This window comes from Prinia subflava, chromosome 9, assembly GCF_021018805.1.
Source record: "Prinia subflava isolate CZ2003 ecotype Zambia chromosome 9, Cam_Psub_1.2, whole genome shotgun sequence".
Taxonomy (NCBI): Eukaryota; Metazoa; Chordata; class Aves; order Passeriformes; family Cisticolidae; genus Prinia; species Prinia subflava.
The window spans coordinates 10,571,410-10,585,112 of NC_086255.1; the positions used below are offsets into that span (position 1 = coordinate 10,571,410).

Here is a 13,703-nt window from a genome sequence, read left to right on the forward strand (position 1 = left end):
CCAGTGACCCCTGGGACTAGGTCTCCTACAGAGGAGGCCTGCCAGACTCTTGGGACTGCAAATCTAGCCTTTAGGCAGCTGGTAGTATTCAGAACCTGCCTCCTTTGTGCCTGAAGGTCCCTCTGCACAGCCCCTCCTTCTCTGACAGAGCTGGGCAAGCTGAAGCATGGGCTTTGCTCCAGCTCTGTTCCTGTGTGATGCCCACCTTGACTGGGTCAGTTTGCTTCAGGTTTTCTTTCCAGTGTTTTTCCCTTGCTCCTCCCTTAGCATGTTTCATGAAGGGCTCTTCATGAGGTTTGTAAGAAAAAAATTCTGGGAATAAAACCCAAGTGGAGAAAACGGTATTCAGAATTTTTCAGAAATGATCACGTTACAGATTTGGAGGGAGTTGTAATGGCAGATTTGAAAATCTGCCTCTGTCTTACCTTCTTGCTCAGCTGATTTATTCTGTACCACTCATGTCTTACCTGAGTACCCAGCACACAAAATCAGTAGCAAATAGGTAAGGTTTCCATTGATGTATTTGTATTGAAATCTTAAAGGTCACATCCAGATGGGCAGTGAAGCTTTGCTTTAAACTTGAAACTAACACTTTCCAGTCATGGTTCTTCTTGGTATTTATTGCAGTGCATTTCAGAACAGTCATATGTCAAAAAGAGTTAAGAAATTGTATGATTTTTTTTTTCTTGGCTAGTTAGTGGTGATTCAGCACCACACCAGTGGGGTTAAATTGCTTCTTGTTTCAGAGATAGCCTTGGTAGTGCTGCTCAGAGTCATTTCATATCTGCATCAATCTGCATGATTGCTTCTCAGAGAGTAGGGGCCACAGGTAGTCCTTACTATCCCCTGCCCGTGCAAGCCTGGTCCCCTCCTTTGAGGTACAGCCTCAAAGATCTAGTCCTTGGAAGAGGATTTCAGCCTGGTGCATCAGTTTCCCACTGGGAATGGGTTGTGTCTGAAGATGATGGCAAAGTGGCTGTGCCATCTAAGGGTTATTGAACACAGTGATTAGGAGGAAACACAGAAAGGCTCTGGATGTTTCTATACCTGTAGAAATAGGAGCATACATTGTTGTGTCTGCTTTTTACTTTGATTTCCCCTTTCTCCACAGCCCTATTGCTCCCTTCATCTTCACTTGAAGGTCTCAGACAACCCCTACACCTCAGGAAACATCGCCAGCAGAGACACTGCCCCCAGCATTATTGTAGCTTCAGGTAGGAAACCTTTAAAAACTGCCTGTGTTTGATGTGCCAACCTGGACAAACTGGAGTTTGTGGAGAGGGTTGGGTGGCTCTGGGGTGTGACACCACCAGCATGGTGGTTGCCTTAGGAGGCAGGCTGTCAAATGAAAATCCTCATGGGCCTTCAGCTTTTCATAAGCTTTTTATGGAAACTGGCCTTCAAGAGGACATCATGTCTAGTCCTCTTCTCCTGTGAGCATAAGATCAAATCAGGGCATTTCCTTTGCATGTGGAGGTGTATAGAGTTGTATATATTGGGTCTTTTATAAATATATTTCCAAACTGAAACACCTTCCCCCTTCCCTCTCGTTTTCCTCCCAAAGCCAGAAGTTCTACAACTGCAAAATAAATAAATACATTTTCTCCCCTGATTTGTTCCTTCTGCTGTTTCTGAGAGGGTTCTTTCACTAACCAATGCTCATCTTACAGGTAATATAGGCACTGAGCTATCAGACAATGACATCAGCATGTTTGTTACTTCTGATGCTGGGAACACTTGGAGGCAGGTAAATGACACACAATCACTGGTTTAAATGAGAATCATAGGAAATGTCATAAAAGCAGATCCAATCTGTCTCTTAGGTTTTGTTTCATTTGGTTCAGGACAGTATTTTGCAAACCTTTTACGAAAGAGTAAACTTCCCTTCTCAATGGTACAGAGATGTTCAAAGGAAAAGACTGAATATGCTGCTAGACTTCATATAGCAAAAAATTATTTTTATTATTCTACGCAGAGTTTGACTTCAGTTCAACCCCATAGCAAAGAGAATGGAATAAATTATAAGTAATAAGGGGAGAAAAGTGTTACCTTTTACTGTTGTACATCCCTCATGCCAACCAAACCATTTTTCTTTTTGTCCATGACTGTACTTACCCAAAAATCAGCAGTTGCACAGGTCTACTTTTTCTCACTTCAGGTGAGACTCATTTCACCTAAGCTGAGTTGTCCAAAATTTGTTGTCCATATAAATGGATTGCTTTGCCTTTCCTTGTCTTAAGCAAATGCAGAAAAAGACAAAATTCAGCTTGCTTTATTCCAAAGCTACCTACTTCTCCATTAATTGTGTAAAGAGACTGGATGATGAAATTATATCTACTTCCTAATATTTAGTGTAGTCTCACCTGTTAAGAAATACCCTCTAATGTGCTTATCCTCAGATCAGGAAATTCTGGTGCTCCTGTTTTCTGAATGGGACATCAAGTCATGGAGAGGAAAGAGTAACTTTCTCAGACTACAAATGCTGCTGTGTAAATTATAGAGCAGATGTTTGCAGAAAGCTAATACAAAAAAGACACAGGGAGAGAAAATCTTTTCCAATATTTGATAATCCAAGAATCTAATTATTTTGCAGTGTTTGACCAGACTCATTTTTCTGTCTAAATCAATTATTTGAGATGGGGCCAGACATGTGCAAACACATGAAGTTCTTCTTTAAACAAAAATTTGTCATCGAAAGGAGAGAAATTGTTGATCCTTACAAAAAAATCACATTTCTGACTTTCTGTCAAGCAAGTGAAGAATGAATTTTCCATGTACCTGGAAAAACTGTGGGGAAAAAAAACCCCAAACAATAAAAAACTGAGTCCAGGAAATATATCTATAATTTCCTCTACTTTATAATTTTCTTAGCATATAACTGTCTTGTGTCATGATCCTACTTGAAGAACTGTGACATTTTCTTGATACTGAGGATAATAGGTTTAAATAAACACTTTTTTTCCCCCCCAGATTTTTGAGGAGGAGCACAGTGTTCTGTACCTGGATCAAGGTGGTGTACTCGTTGCCATGAAACACACATCTCTGCCCATCAGACACCTCTGGTAATGCTCCATTTGTGCTAAATGTCTGCTGTCCCTCTTTTCAGATGCCACGAAGTAGGCAGTTAGTATGCATCCAGTGTTCTGCAGTGATAATCTAGACAGTATTAATTAAAATACTGGCAAACGAGTCAGATTAAGCTAAGAAATCCTGGAAATTACAGTTTATATAATTTTGGCTTGGCTAGATCTGAGATTTCATCAGTGTAATTCCCCAGCACTTCTGATTTACCACAGCTTGGCTTCTTGGATTTGATTGTTTATAAAATCTATACATCTATAAATCTATATAAATACATAAATATATGTATATATACACTCACACACATATATATATGGTTTATGTCTTTGTCTCTCATTAGGTTACCAAAGTAGTCCTAAATTATTGATGAACTTGCCTTCTGTGTGGCAGGCAGCACTTTAAACCAGAATTTTGTGGAATAGATTTGGGGTTATGTAACTGAAAATGCCAAAGTGTCCTTGCCAGTTAGCACTCCTGAGTGAGGAGGTGGAATATAGCTTTGTGCTGTTTTGTATTATTTACTTCCACCACAGTTAGTGTCATATCAGAATCTGAAATATCTAGACCCAAGTCTTATGAAATGATGAGTTGTTTCAGGTTTTCACTTACACTCCCCACAGGAGGGACTGCTGGTCTGAAGAAGCTGTCATCCTTCAGAAAATTAACCTCAAAATGTTTTTTACTGAGGACTCAAAAACCAGATATTCAAAATCACTTGTTTATATTTTAAAAATCCTTATGTTTGGGCTGGGTTTTGTCCTTTGAGCATCAGTCTTTAACATAACCACTATTTTCTACCACTTAAATATTGGCCATGGGTTAGTGGTATGATGCCAGACAAGCCTGATCAGTGCTCTGATTTATGATGCTACCCCCCAAAAATAGTTATTTAAAGGACTAAAATAATCAGAATCCAGTAAGAGAAGCTGTTTTCCACTTGTCCATAGCAGCTGTAGTGGACTAGAGAATCCCCTTGTGTAACATAGGAGAGTAAGGGAAGAAGACACTAGTTCTGCTTTCTCCTCTAGGTTAAGTTTTGATGAAGGGAGATCCTGGAGCAAGTACAGTTTCACATCCCTCCCACTGTTTGTGGATGGAGTTTTAGGGGAGCCTGGAGAGGAAACCCTCATCATGACGTAAGTGAGCATGCCACAACGATGCTGTGCAGGTGAACCACACATTGTATTTTGGGGCAGTGGCATTTCTGGTTGGGGACCAAACTAAGTATGATCTGAAGCCAAGAGTGTGCAATCTTCTGTAGCTAAATCATCAGTTTATTTGTGATACAACCAAGGAATTAGCAACATGGTTCCTTGCAAGCTGCAAACACGTTATCACTTAGCTTATCAGCATGAAACCTGACTCCTCAAATTGAATGCGATATAAAGCAGAACTACTGTTGACAGATTAATATTTGAAAGAAAAATGGTGAGGTATTTTTATAACTGTGTTTTTCCTGCTACATTCTTTTTTTTTTTTTTTTTTTTTTTTTTTTTTTTTTTTTTTAATGAAACACAGATAAATGAAGACATTCTTTTGTAAAAATGAATGACAAAATGTTGCCTGGAGGCTGACTCATGAAAAATTATGTTTAGTTTCAATGTGGTATGCTGAGTTCTGCATGATGCATAAATCTGGACTAACTATGCCAGAAACTGTGATATTTTATCTGAGATCAGATTTCTAAAAACAGCAAGTATTTCTGACTGACCTGTAATAATCAGAATATATGGCTTGGAAACTAACCTGAGCTAAAAAAGATGTATGAAGAATGTTCCTTCAGGTTCTGATTTTAATTTGCATGGAAGGGATTCCCAAAGGTTAAAACTCAGATAAAACTCTTGAAGGTATTACTGTCTCCAGCCCCACATCAAGTCTTCTCTTGACTCTTCAAGTTGAGTCATTTTGGATATCATCATAAGTGGGAGTTTCTTAGTAAACAGAATAAAAGCTACATACAATTTTGTAATTTCTAGTAGGGTTATGGACATTTAGCAATCTGAGTTTCACGTTCACTTTGTCAGTCCAGTGAAAATGAGTAGGACTCTCGCTCCTAAAGCAATTGATCTCTTTTGGAAATTGTGGTGACTGTACCTCTGCAGCTGCCAGGCTCCCTTTGACTGTGTGTTCTTCCTGCTGCCTTCTGTAGTGTGTTTGGGCACTTCAGCCACCGCTCAGAGTGGCAGCTGGTGAAAGTAGACTACAAGTCCATTTTTGACCGGAGGTGTGCAGAAGAGGACTACAGGCCTTGGCAGCTCCACAGCCAGGTGAGAAGCGAGGGTGCTGGGATGTGACCACAGGTAGCTATTGATCCTACAGTTCAAGATCAGCACGATGCAGTATCTTTTCCCAACTGTTTGGTGTGCCAGCTCATCCCTCACTGGGTGTTTCTGTTCTGTTGCACTGCTGTGTTGGCCTCAGACTGAGACTCTGAGATCCCTGAAGGATGAACAGCTGTCTTTTGGGTGTCATCCTGCACACAGGCAATTACCTCAGACTTATGCAGACTTGAACAATACAGCAACAGCAGCAGAACTGCCACTGAGGCCTGAACTCATCCGCCCTTACATTTTCCATCCAATTTCCCCATCCTTACCTCATTTGTCTCCTTCATCCTTCTGAGTCCTCAGAGCCAGTGTCTTAAGACCGTGCTAGTTGTTTCACATTTGTTTCTCCAGTTTCTGGCCCTCTTAGCCTCGTTTCTCGCTCCCTTGGTTTCATCCCTGTTCTGTCTCTCTCTGCTGTGGGAGTTGGGCACTCTATTCCCCAATTCACTGGTCCCCCTGCCCTGCCCTGTGCAGCTGCTGCATCCCTCCCTGAACCATGGAACTCATGCCCAGCAAGGTGAGGTGCTGTGCACAGTGCCTGCTCCTGCCTCGGGGCACCTTCCCAGCTCTGCCAAGCTGTGTCTCACAACAGCCTAGGTTTCACCAGGTTAGAGTAAAACAAGGCCCCAGTTCTGTGGTTATATAAACACCACAGGCTCCAGTGAAGTCTAGAGCAAAGCACACATTTATATCATTGAAGGTTGTCTTTCTGTGTGTATCTTGTTGGGCAAGAATTTTATAATGAATATGAAATGAAAGTAGCTTGACTCAGCCTTCAGCCTAGCTGCTCACACAAGGCACAACTCTACACTAAAAATACCAGTTTATTACTTAGATCTTTAGATGCTGAAAATCAGTACAGCTTCTTTGAAATTCAAGGAAGCACAGCATTTTACACCAGTTGCTATTCAGGCCCTTCTGTTTCATGCCATCAAATCATCCAATCAAAGCCGTGAAAAAAATTTCCACAACGATTTTAACAGCATAAAAGGTAATAAGTGAGACTCCACTGTATTTTGTTCTTTGCTTTCTTGTGCTTGCATAAGCAAAAATACCAAGGATTTTGCAGTATTTCTTTGAGGATGCTGGCTTTGGGGCTTGCAGAACTATTTTTAGGAAGGCTTCTGTGTACTCTTGCCTTTTGAATTCCTTTCCACTGAGATTGCAAGGCTGAGCCTTGTTCCCTAGATAGAAATATTAAGCAGGGTGCTGAAGATAGGAAGTTTTAGCATCTACATAACAAGTCAAACCCCATAAACCCCAACTCATCCATGGGAAGTATTTACATAAACACACATTATTAGTTTCTACTGAATGAAAATATTCCCAGAGAGGTCAGACCAAAGAAATAAACCTTCTCTGTGCCTCAGATTGCAGAGGAATCAGACCATATTTTCAGTTGCTGTGAAATGGGCCTGCATCAAATGTTTATGGGCTTTGGAACAAATTCAGAACTGAATAAGATGCGTAAGTAAGCTCAGGTAATTTCTTAGCCTGTATTGGAAAAGTGGATTTAGTTTCAGTCAGAGCTTCAGTAGCTTTAATTAACTCCAGTGTACTGAGATGGCATTTGGCTTCCCATCCTCCTCCCTTGAGTAACACCTCCTGTTGCACAGGCTTGGAAAAGCCTTGGGTGACACAAACAGCCTAGTGGGCGTCAAGGAAATATTTCTGGTTTTGTTTCCAGGGAGAAGCCTGCATCATGGGAGCAAAGAGGATCTACAGGAAGCGCAAGTCAGAGAAGAAATGCATGCAAGGGAAATACGCAGGGGCCATGACCTCGGAGCCTTGCCTGTGCACAGAGGCAGACTTCGACTGGTGAGCAGAGCAGGAGCTCTGGGTGCTCTGCACAGCACCACGGGGTCCTTGGAGGGTCTGTAAGGCTTGCAGAGAGTAGAAATTAATAAACATGCAGGTGTTGAAATAGGCTGCTCCCTGGTAGTGCAGGTGTGTTAAAAGAAGAAAGGGTGGAATAAGTGTCTGTAATCTCCTAAGGCTCCCAAAAAATCGATGCTGAGCAGCACATTTTTGAAGTCACAGCTCTGGGCAGCAGTAAGATAACAGGTCAATTTAGCACATCTAACCTTAGCAATGACCAAGGGTGGCTGAGAGTAGTCTGAAGACATATAACAGCATTGTGGAAAAAAATTCTTAACGTACAAACATATGTATATATGAGTAAAAGTAAGTATATGCATATGCAAAGTATGCCTTCAGCTCCTAGAATTAACTGTCTAGGAAATTCCAGCGCCATTTTTTGCATCTGGACCATCACGTTTGGCAATATGCAGCAGACATTGTCTCCATGGTTTGAGTTAATCTCCTTCTGAAGCCTTTTCTTCTCTGATGTTTGCTATGGGAAATAGAGTCCATTGGTGAGTTATGCATGGCGTGATAAAATCTTCAGCTGCTGGTTTCACTTCAGTATTCCTGCTGACACACAGCAATTTGCACAAAAAGGGCGGGGAACCATTTTATTGAAATCTCTTTTTACCTCTTTTCTCCAAGTCTGCATGTTCCTCAGTATCTTGGATAAGAGAAATGTTGGCTCTTTGGCAGTGTGATAAACTCCCTTTGTGCCTCACCCACCCAGATCTATGTCATGTTACTAATTAAGCCCAGAATCTGCTACAGGAATCATGAAAAGGTTCATCTCATCAGTATTTTGTATGGAAATTTATAGCATTTCCCTTCTCACTCCTCCATAAATATAGAATATATTCTTTCTGTATAAAATCACAGAATTGCAGGAGGCTTTTATATTGTGTTAAAAAAGAAGTCAATTTTCTTGCTCCAAACAATAACAATTATGAGCATATTTTGGCACAGATTGTGTCAATATGGTTTCTTGATGATTTCCTCATTTTCCATTTAATTATTTTCTAGGAAGAAGATCTGTGTGTAGTTCATCATTTAGGTGTCCAAAGCTCCTGGATTTCAATAATTTAATATTTCTCTAGTAATCTAAAAAAGATAACAGCCAAACCAAAATCCAAAACCATATTAAAAACAAGGAAATTTCCTGAAGATTTTAACCCTTGCATAGGGCATGCAGTACAATGCTGAGCCAAACTCATGGCTTATAAAAGAGTTCATGCCATTGACTCACAGTCAGTCCATTAGTGTTTAAATCCCTGGCTCTTCTAAGAGGCACACATACTTCTGAAACTTCTGATAAAAATGTGTTTTCCTTCCAGCACTTTTCTCTGAGAATGAATGTATCTATTTCATTAAAACTGTCTGGCTTGCCACTATATAACTTTGTTGCTAGGAACAGAACAAAAGCACCACAGTGACATTTGCTGGTGGAAACATGGTTTTATTTCTTCAATGTTTGCCTCAAGGAAACTTTTTCCAAAGGCTCTGCTGGGCTGTAGGAGAATCTCTAAGAGAAAGCTTGGATGATTGGGCATGTGCAACAGGCACTCACAGTTTGCATGCATGAACAAGACACATCAAATCTGCTGGAACAGGCAGAATTAGGACCTTTCTGACCAAGAAGGACCTTCCTCCTTCTCATGGAATCAGTTTTGGTTTAGTCCAGATTGTCGTGATCCCCTCTAGTTCTCTCTGAGCTCATTCCTCCAGTCCTCAGACCTGGATTTCTACTTTATCCATTTCAGCTTCCTTCCCCACTGCCTCTGATGAAAAAGAGACTGAAATGCTGCTTTGAGCATCCAGTGCAGAGAAATTTACCAACAATACTCATCAGGAGCATAATTTTACATAGATAGACCAGAGGAGGACAGAAAAGGAGAAAAGAAAATGACAAGAAAAAAAGCAATTCTGTCTGCTAAGAAAGGCAGAGGTGCTGCTGCTCCACTGTAACTTTGTGCCTGCCTTGGTGAACTCTGCATGAGGCTTCACTGCCAATTCACCCTGGAGAAGTTGGAGGGAGGTTTGGAGAAAATCAGGGAGTGAATTCTTGCTGAGCAAGGGTGCCCTCTGTAGAGATCTTTCCTTTTCAGGAAGAAAAACATCACTTTCATCATCCTCACTTAAGACATTTCAATACTTTTGGATTCTCTATTTACTTTTTTTTTTTTTTTCTTCCAGTGGGCAGGGCTCTCTTAATTGAAGGAGATTGAATGGGACGTGTATCCCCAAGATAGGGGGAAGCGCCTTAGCTGCCCACATCTGATTTTTCAATATTGAAATAAATTGGATAGCTTTTTATATTGCCAGTGGTTACAGAACTCATGAAGAAAACAACAATCCCTATCATTGTGCTGTTGTTGCTGTTTAAACACTAAATTTATATGGAGAAAATTTTATTATATAAGCTTGTCAGAGATTGGACTAAAAATTGTACCTCTGTGGTCAGGTAAAGTGAGAAAAAGTGTTATTGCTGTTAATCCTGCAAGTCGTTTTTATATCACTTCAGGGGGAAAATACCAGTTATAAAAGACACAAAGATTTTCTAATTTTTTTTTTCCTTCGCCGAACACCAGATTAATTTCAAATCTGTATGCAGCCCATTGATACTCCTTTCTCAGGGAGAAGGGCACGCTAGTTTATTGTTTTAGGAAGGAAAGAAAGAAAACTGAGTGACATTAGAGGTGCCTGCGGGTCCTGCAAGCTGTGGAGGCTGTGCTGCTGTGCCGGCAGAGCCCGGTTATCCCGGCTTTGCCGGCAGAGCCCGGTTATCCCGGCTCCAGCCGGAGGGGCTGGGCTATGCCAGCAGAGCCCGGTTATCCCGGCTTTGCCGGCAGAGCCCGGTTATCCCGGCTGTGCCCAGCAGAGCCCGGTTATCCCGGCTTTGCCGGCAGAGCCCGGTTATCCCGGCTGTGCCCAGCAGAGCCCGGTTATCCCGGCTGTGCCGGCACAGCCCGGTTATCCCGGCTCCAGCCGGAGGGGCTGGTCCTGCTCTCCGTGCAGGGAATGGGGCTCGCAGCCAGAGGGCAACAGCGCCCCAGGAATGCCGGACATGGATGCGCAGGAGCTCTCGGCGAGCCTGTCCTAGCAACGGCCTAGAAACCAGAATCTCCTGCTTCATTTAATTGATTTGGGCAAATGGATGACACCGCTGCTTGGGTGTTATTAAAGCATTAATTTACCCGGTTTCCTCGCGTCGTGCTCCTTCCTGCGGTCTGAGCATTATTACGGCGATATCTCTTCAGCAGAAACACCTCCCAGACACAGATGGAAACCTTTGGTGGTGTTCATCCTTCAGCCACCTGTCTGCCAGGTCCTTTAATAGGAACTTTGAGTAAAGTGTCTCACTGTCAGTCCTCCCTCTAAACCTCCTTTCATTAATACTGACAGCTTCTTCCATCAGTATTCCCATACCTCACACCTTCATGGGAAGTATGAGCCTCTTGGTACTGGTGCTAGTGGTTTTGGATAGGCAGAGAGAGGCACAAAGGTACCTTAGTACAACTGGGAATTAGTTCTATTTATGTATTTCACAGATAATATCAGCAAGGACTTGGCTGGCTCTTTTTATATTCTCTGGCACTTAAATTATAGTTCTGCCTGCTGGGGTTACTTCCTATGCTAAAACATCAGAGTCCTGCATCAGGAGAAACTGTTCTGACAAACCCCAGGGAGGCAGGGGACAGATGCTGAGTGTGGTTGGATTCTGCTGGCTTTGTGTGTCACCAGCCATCAGCTCAGATCGTGCAGGTGCCAGTTCTGAAATGCACCTACATTTGCACCCTTCGCTTACGGGCTTGGTTAGCTAACAAACAGTAATTTAGAATGAACTTTTAGTTCATTTTGAGTGCTTGTGGAAAATGCAGATTCACTGTGCAAAATCTACAGTGCATCTCTGCATCTTTAAGGGCCTGGGTGTCTACTGGGCATGGATTTACTGGAAAGATTCTGGGGATTTTAGGTTCCATATTAACATAAGCTGGTTTAGCTCAACTCCAAATACTGTGATGCAATTATAACTGTGCACCTTTGTAGATCCACAGTTCAGACTGTGGCTGAATCCATCCTTCTCTGAGTTAAATCCTATGTCAAGTCCTGTAGAACTGGGGAACAAGCACAGCTCCCCTTTGACACAAATCTACACTTGAGTCATGGTTAAATATTAGACAACAGTAGTAAGTGAATAAAAAGGTGGTGAGACTTTTCCAGTGCTGTGGCCATAGTTGTTTGTTTTTTTTTTCCCACCAGGCCTTTTGGAAACTGCAGAAAAAAAGGTGACTATTTTCAGAGATAGCTCAATTCCACCCCATTTAATGTCCAAAATGTTTGGAAAGCACAGCATGAAAAAACACAAGGAACACTGTCATCTTCTGGCATAGCTGACCTTAAGGTGAAGCTGTTAATCTTAAGGAATTTCTGTGATTACATGCTAAGTCATATCTTGGTTTTTAGAAGCTATGAACATGGCAATCACTCATCTGAATTAACTGGTTATTTCTACATCTTAGAGCAGTAGGATTTTAATAATTTATTGTGAATTAACAGTTCTCCCAAACAGTATGTTTGTCAGGTGTCTTTTCAAATCACAAACTTCCGTAGGGGATTTCTTTTCTTTGATTATTACCTATGCTGAAGATAACATTAGAAAAAGGAATGTATCATGAGCATTGAACAGAGGTACAAAACATCTGGAATGAATTTGTATCTAATTACAGAAAAGAACTTGCAGTTGTACTTGACTAAGACAAATAGGATTCCAGTTTAAACCAGTAAAAGCGTAAAGCCATAATCAGTGAGAGCCACAAGACAGGCTGCTTCATACTGATAAAGCAATCCCTGATGGCAAACGTTCCACTCCTTTTTAGGAGATACATTATCTGTGTCACCTGAGTTCTTCTCAGGCAGGCACAAAATGTCATCAATCTATGCAAATTCCAATTCCCAGTTCCCAGGCAATGACTCAGGGAGCTGATTGCAGGCGGAGGCTGATGCCTTCCCCATCTCCAGTCTCTGCTGTACTGGCTCGTGCTATGGACATCCGATTGATGGTAATGCTTCCTGATTGCTACAAAGGCCTGTTGTGCCAAATTGTAGGCAGCAATTTGTTGTCAGCATCAGTGTTCTGCATGCAGCAGCCTGTAGCCAAGGAATTCATTAGATTCCAGGACTGCGGAGGTGAACGGGCGGCATCTGTGGAGGGATATGGAGCAGCAATTCGTGTCATTTACTGGGATGATTTTTCTGTAGGGCCTTAATGAGCCAGATGATTTGCAAGCCTGAAAACAACACTGTGAAACTTCTGTGCTTAGAACTGTTTCTGCTGCGGAAAATCCTAGGATTTCTTTCCCTTGACTTCGAGAAATATGATCCAAGTACAGTCAAAATTAGTCGAGTCCAGCTTGGCTTGCCCAGATTTACAGGTAGGAATAGGAACCAAAATAGTAGCTTTAATCTAGACAAGTGCATAGTAAGAAAGCCCAGACTACTGCATCAAATTGGATTGTGAATACTGATCCCCTCTGAGGCAGATTTCACTGTATTGGTTTGTTTTGTTTTCACCTGATTACAGAACACTCTGTGTGTAGTGTTACAGTTTTTTAATTAGAGTCACACACGATAACTTAGGAATACAGTGCTGCAGAGTGTTTACAAATGAATTACAAAAATATGGGAGTCCCATTTGTATGTAAATATTTGTTTTCTCTAAGCAAATCATAATGGTGTTATTCTTCATTACAAAGTGTATTCTGCAGCTATAGTGTTCTTATTCCAACAAGGATGATTATAGAAGCACATGGCAGTGGGAGAATTGTCTGGCTGATGCTTCCAAAGCAATTTAGCAGCACTGAGTTGCAACCATCTGAGTAAATAGATTGATGAAAATTCAGTCAAAAAAATGAGGAAAAGACCGTTCAGGTCATCTACTTTATTGCTGTTTCCTGGAGTATGTTCTCAGTTACTTGTAGATATCCCAAGTACCTCCGCTGCCAAAATGTTCCTTTGGAACAGTCATGCAGTCTAATATTTGTTTAGTTTTCTCAAGTGATACGCAACGTTAATTTTCTTTTGCTTAATGTCATCTTTTTAATCTTATCACTTTAAGATTGCCTCAAAGCATCTTTTTTTTTTCTTTATTCAGAGGAAAAAATGTTGAAGCAGAAGTAAAAAGTGGTGACTGAATTATTTTCGATGTCTTTTCTTGATAACCAGTACAAAAAACTTAACAAAGATAAATCAAAACATATTATCTCCTTTTTTCTGCCTTGTCTTATATCTTAGACCAGTACTAAGCTTCTGAACATTGTTAACTAGTCACTCACTACATTTTTTTTAAGTCATCATACTTTTTCACGACACTTGAACAAAGTCTTCATTAAGTTGAACACTCTTCTTGTTGTTAATATTTTTCTGTAAATATCT

At 41.3% G+C, this 13,703-nt stretch overlaps 1 protein-coding gene across 2 annotated transcripts in view; it reads left to right on the top strand.

The window, feature by feature from the left end:
• SORCS1 (sortilin related VPS10 domain containing receptor 1) overlaps positions 1–13,703 on the top strand; it is a 261,844-nt gene that overhangs the window by 209,831 nt on the left and 38,310 nt on the right. For both annotated transcript variants that reach the window (XM_063405354.1, XM_063405353.1), the window contains exons 11-16: positions 1,112–1,214; positions 1,671–1,747; positions 2,971–3,062; positions 4,110–4,217; positions 5,231–5,348; positions 7,096–7,226. In XM_063405354.1, the coding sequence (XP_063261424.1) occupies positions 1,112–1,214; positions 1,671–1,747; positions 2,971–3,062; positions 4,110–4,217; positions 5,231–5,348; positions 7,096–7,226 (629 nt within the window). The remainder of the gene's footprint in view (positions 1–1,111; positions 1,215–1,670; positions 1,748–2,970; positions 3,063–4,109; positions 4,218–5,230; positions 5,349–7,095; positions 7,227–13,703) is intronic.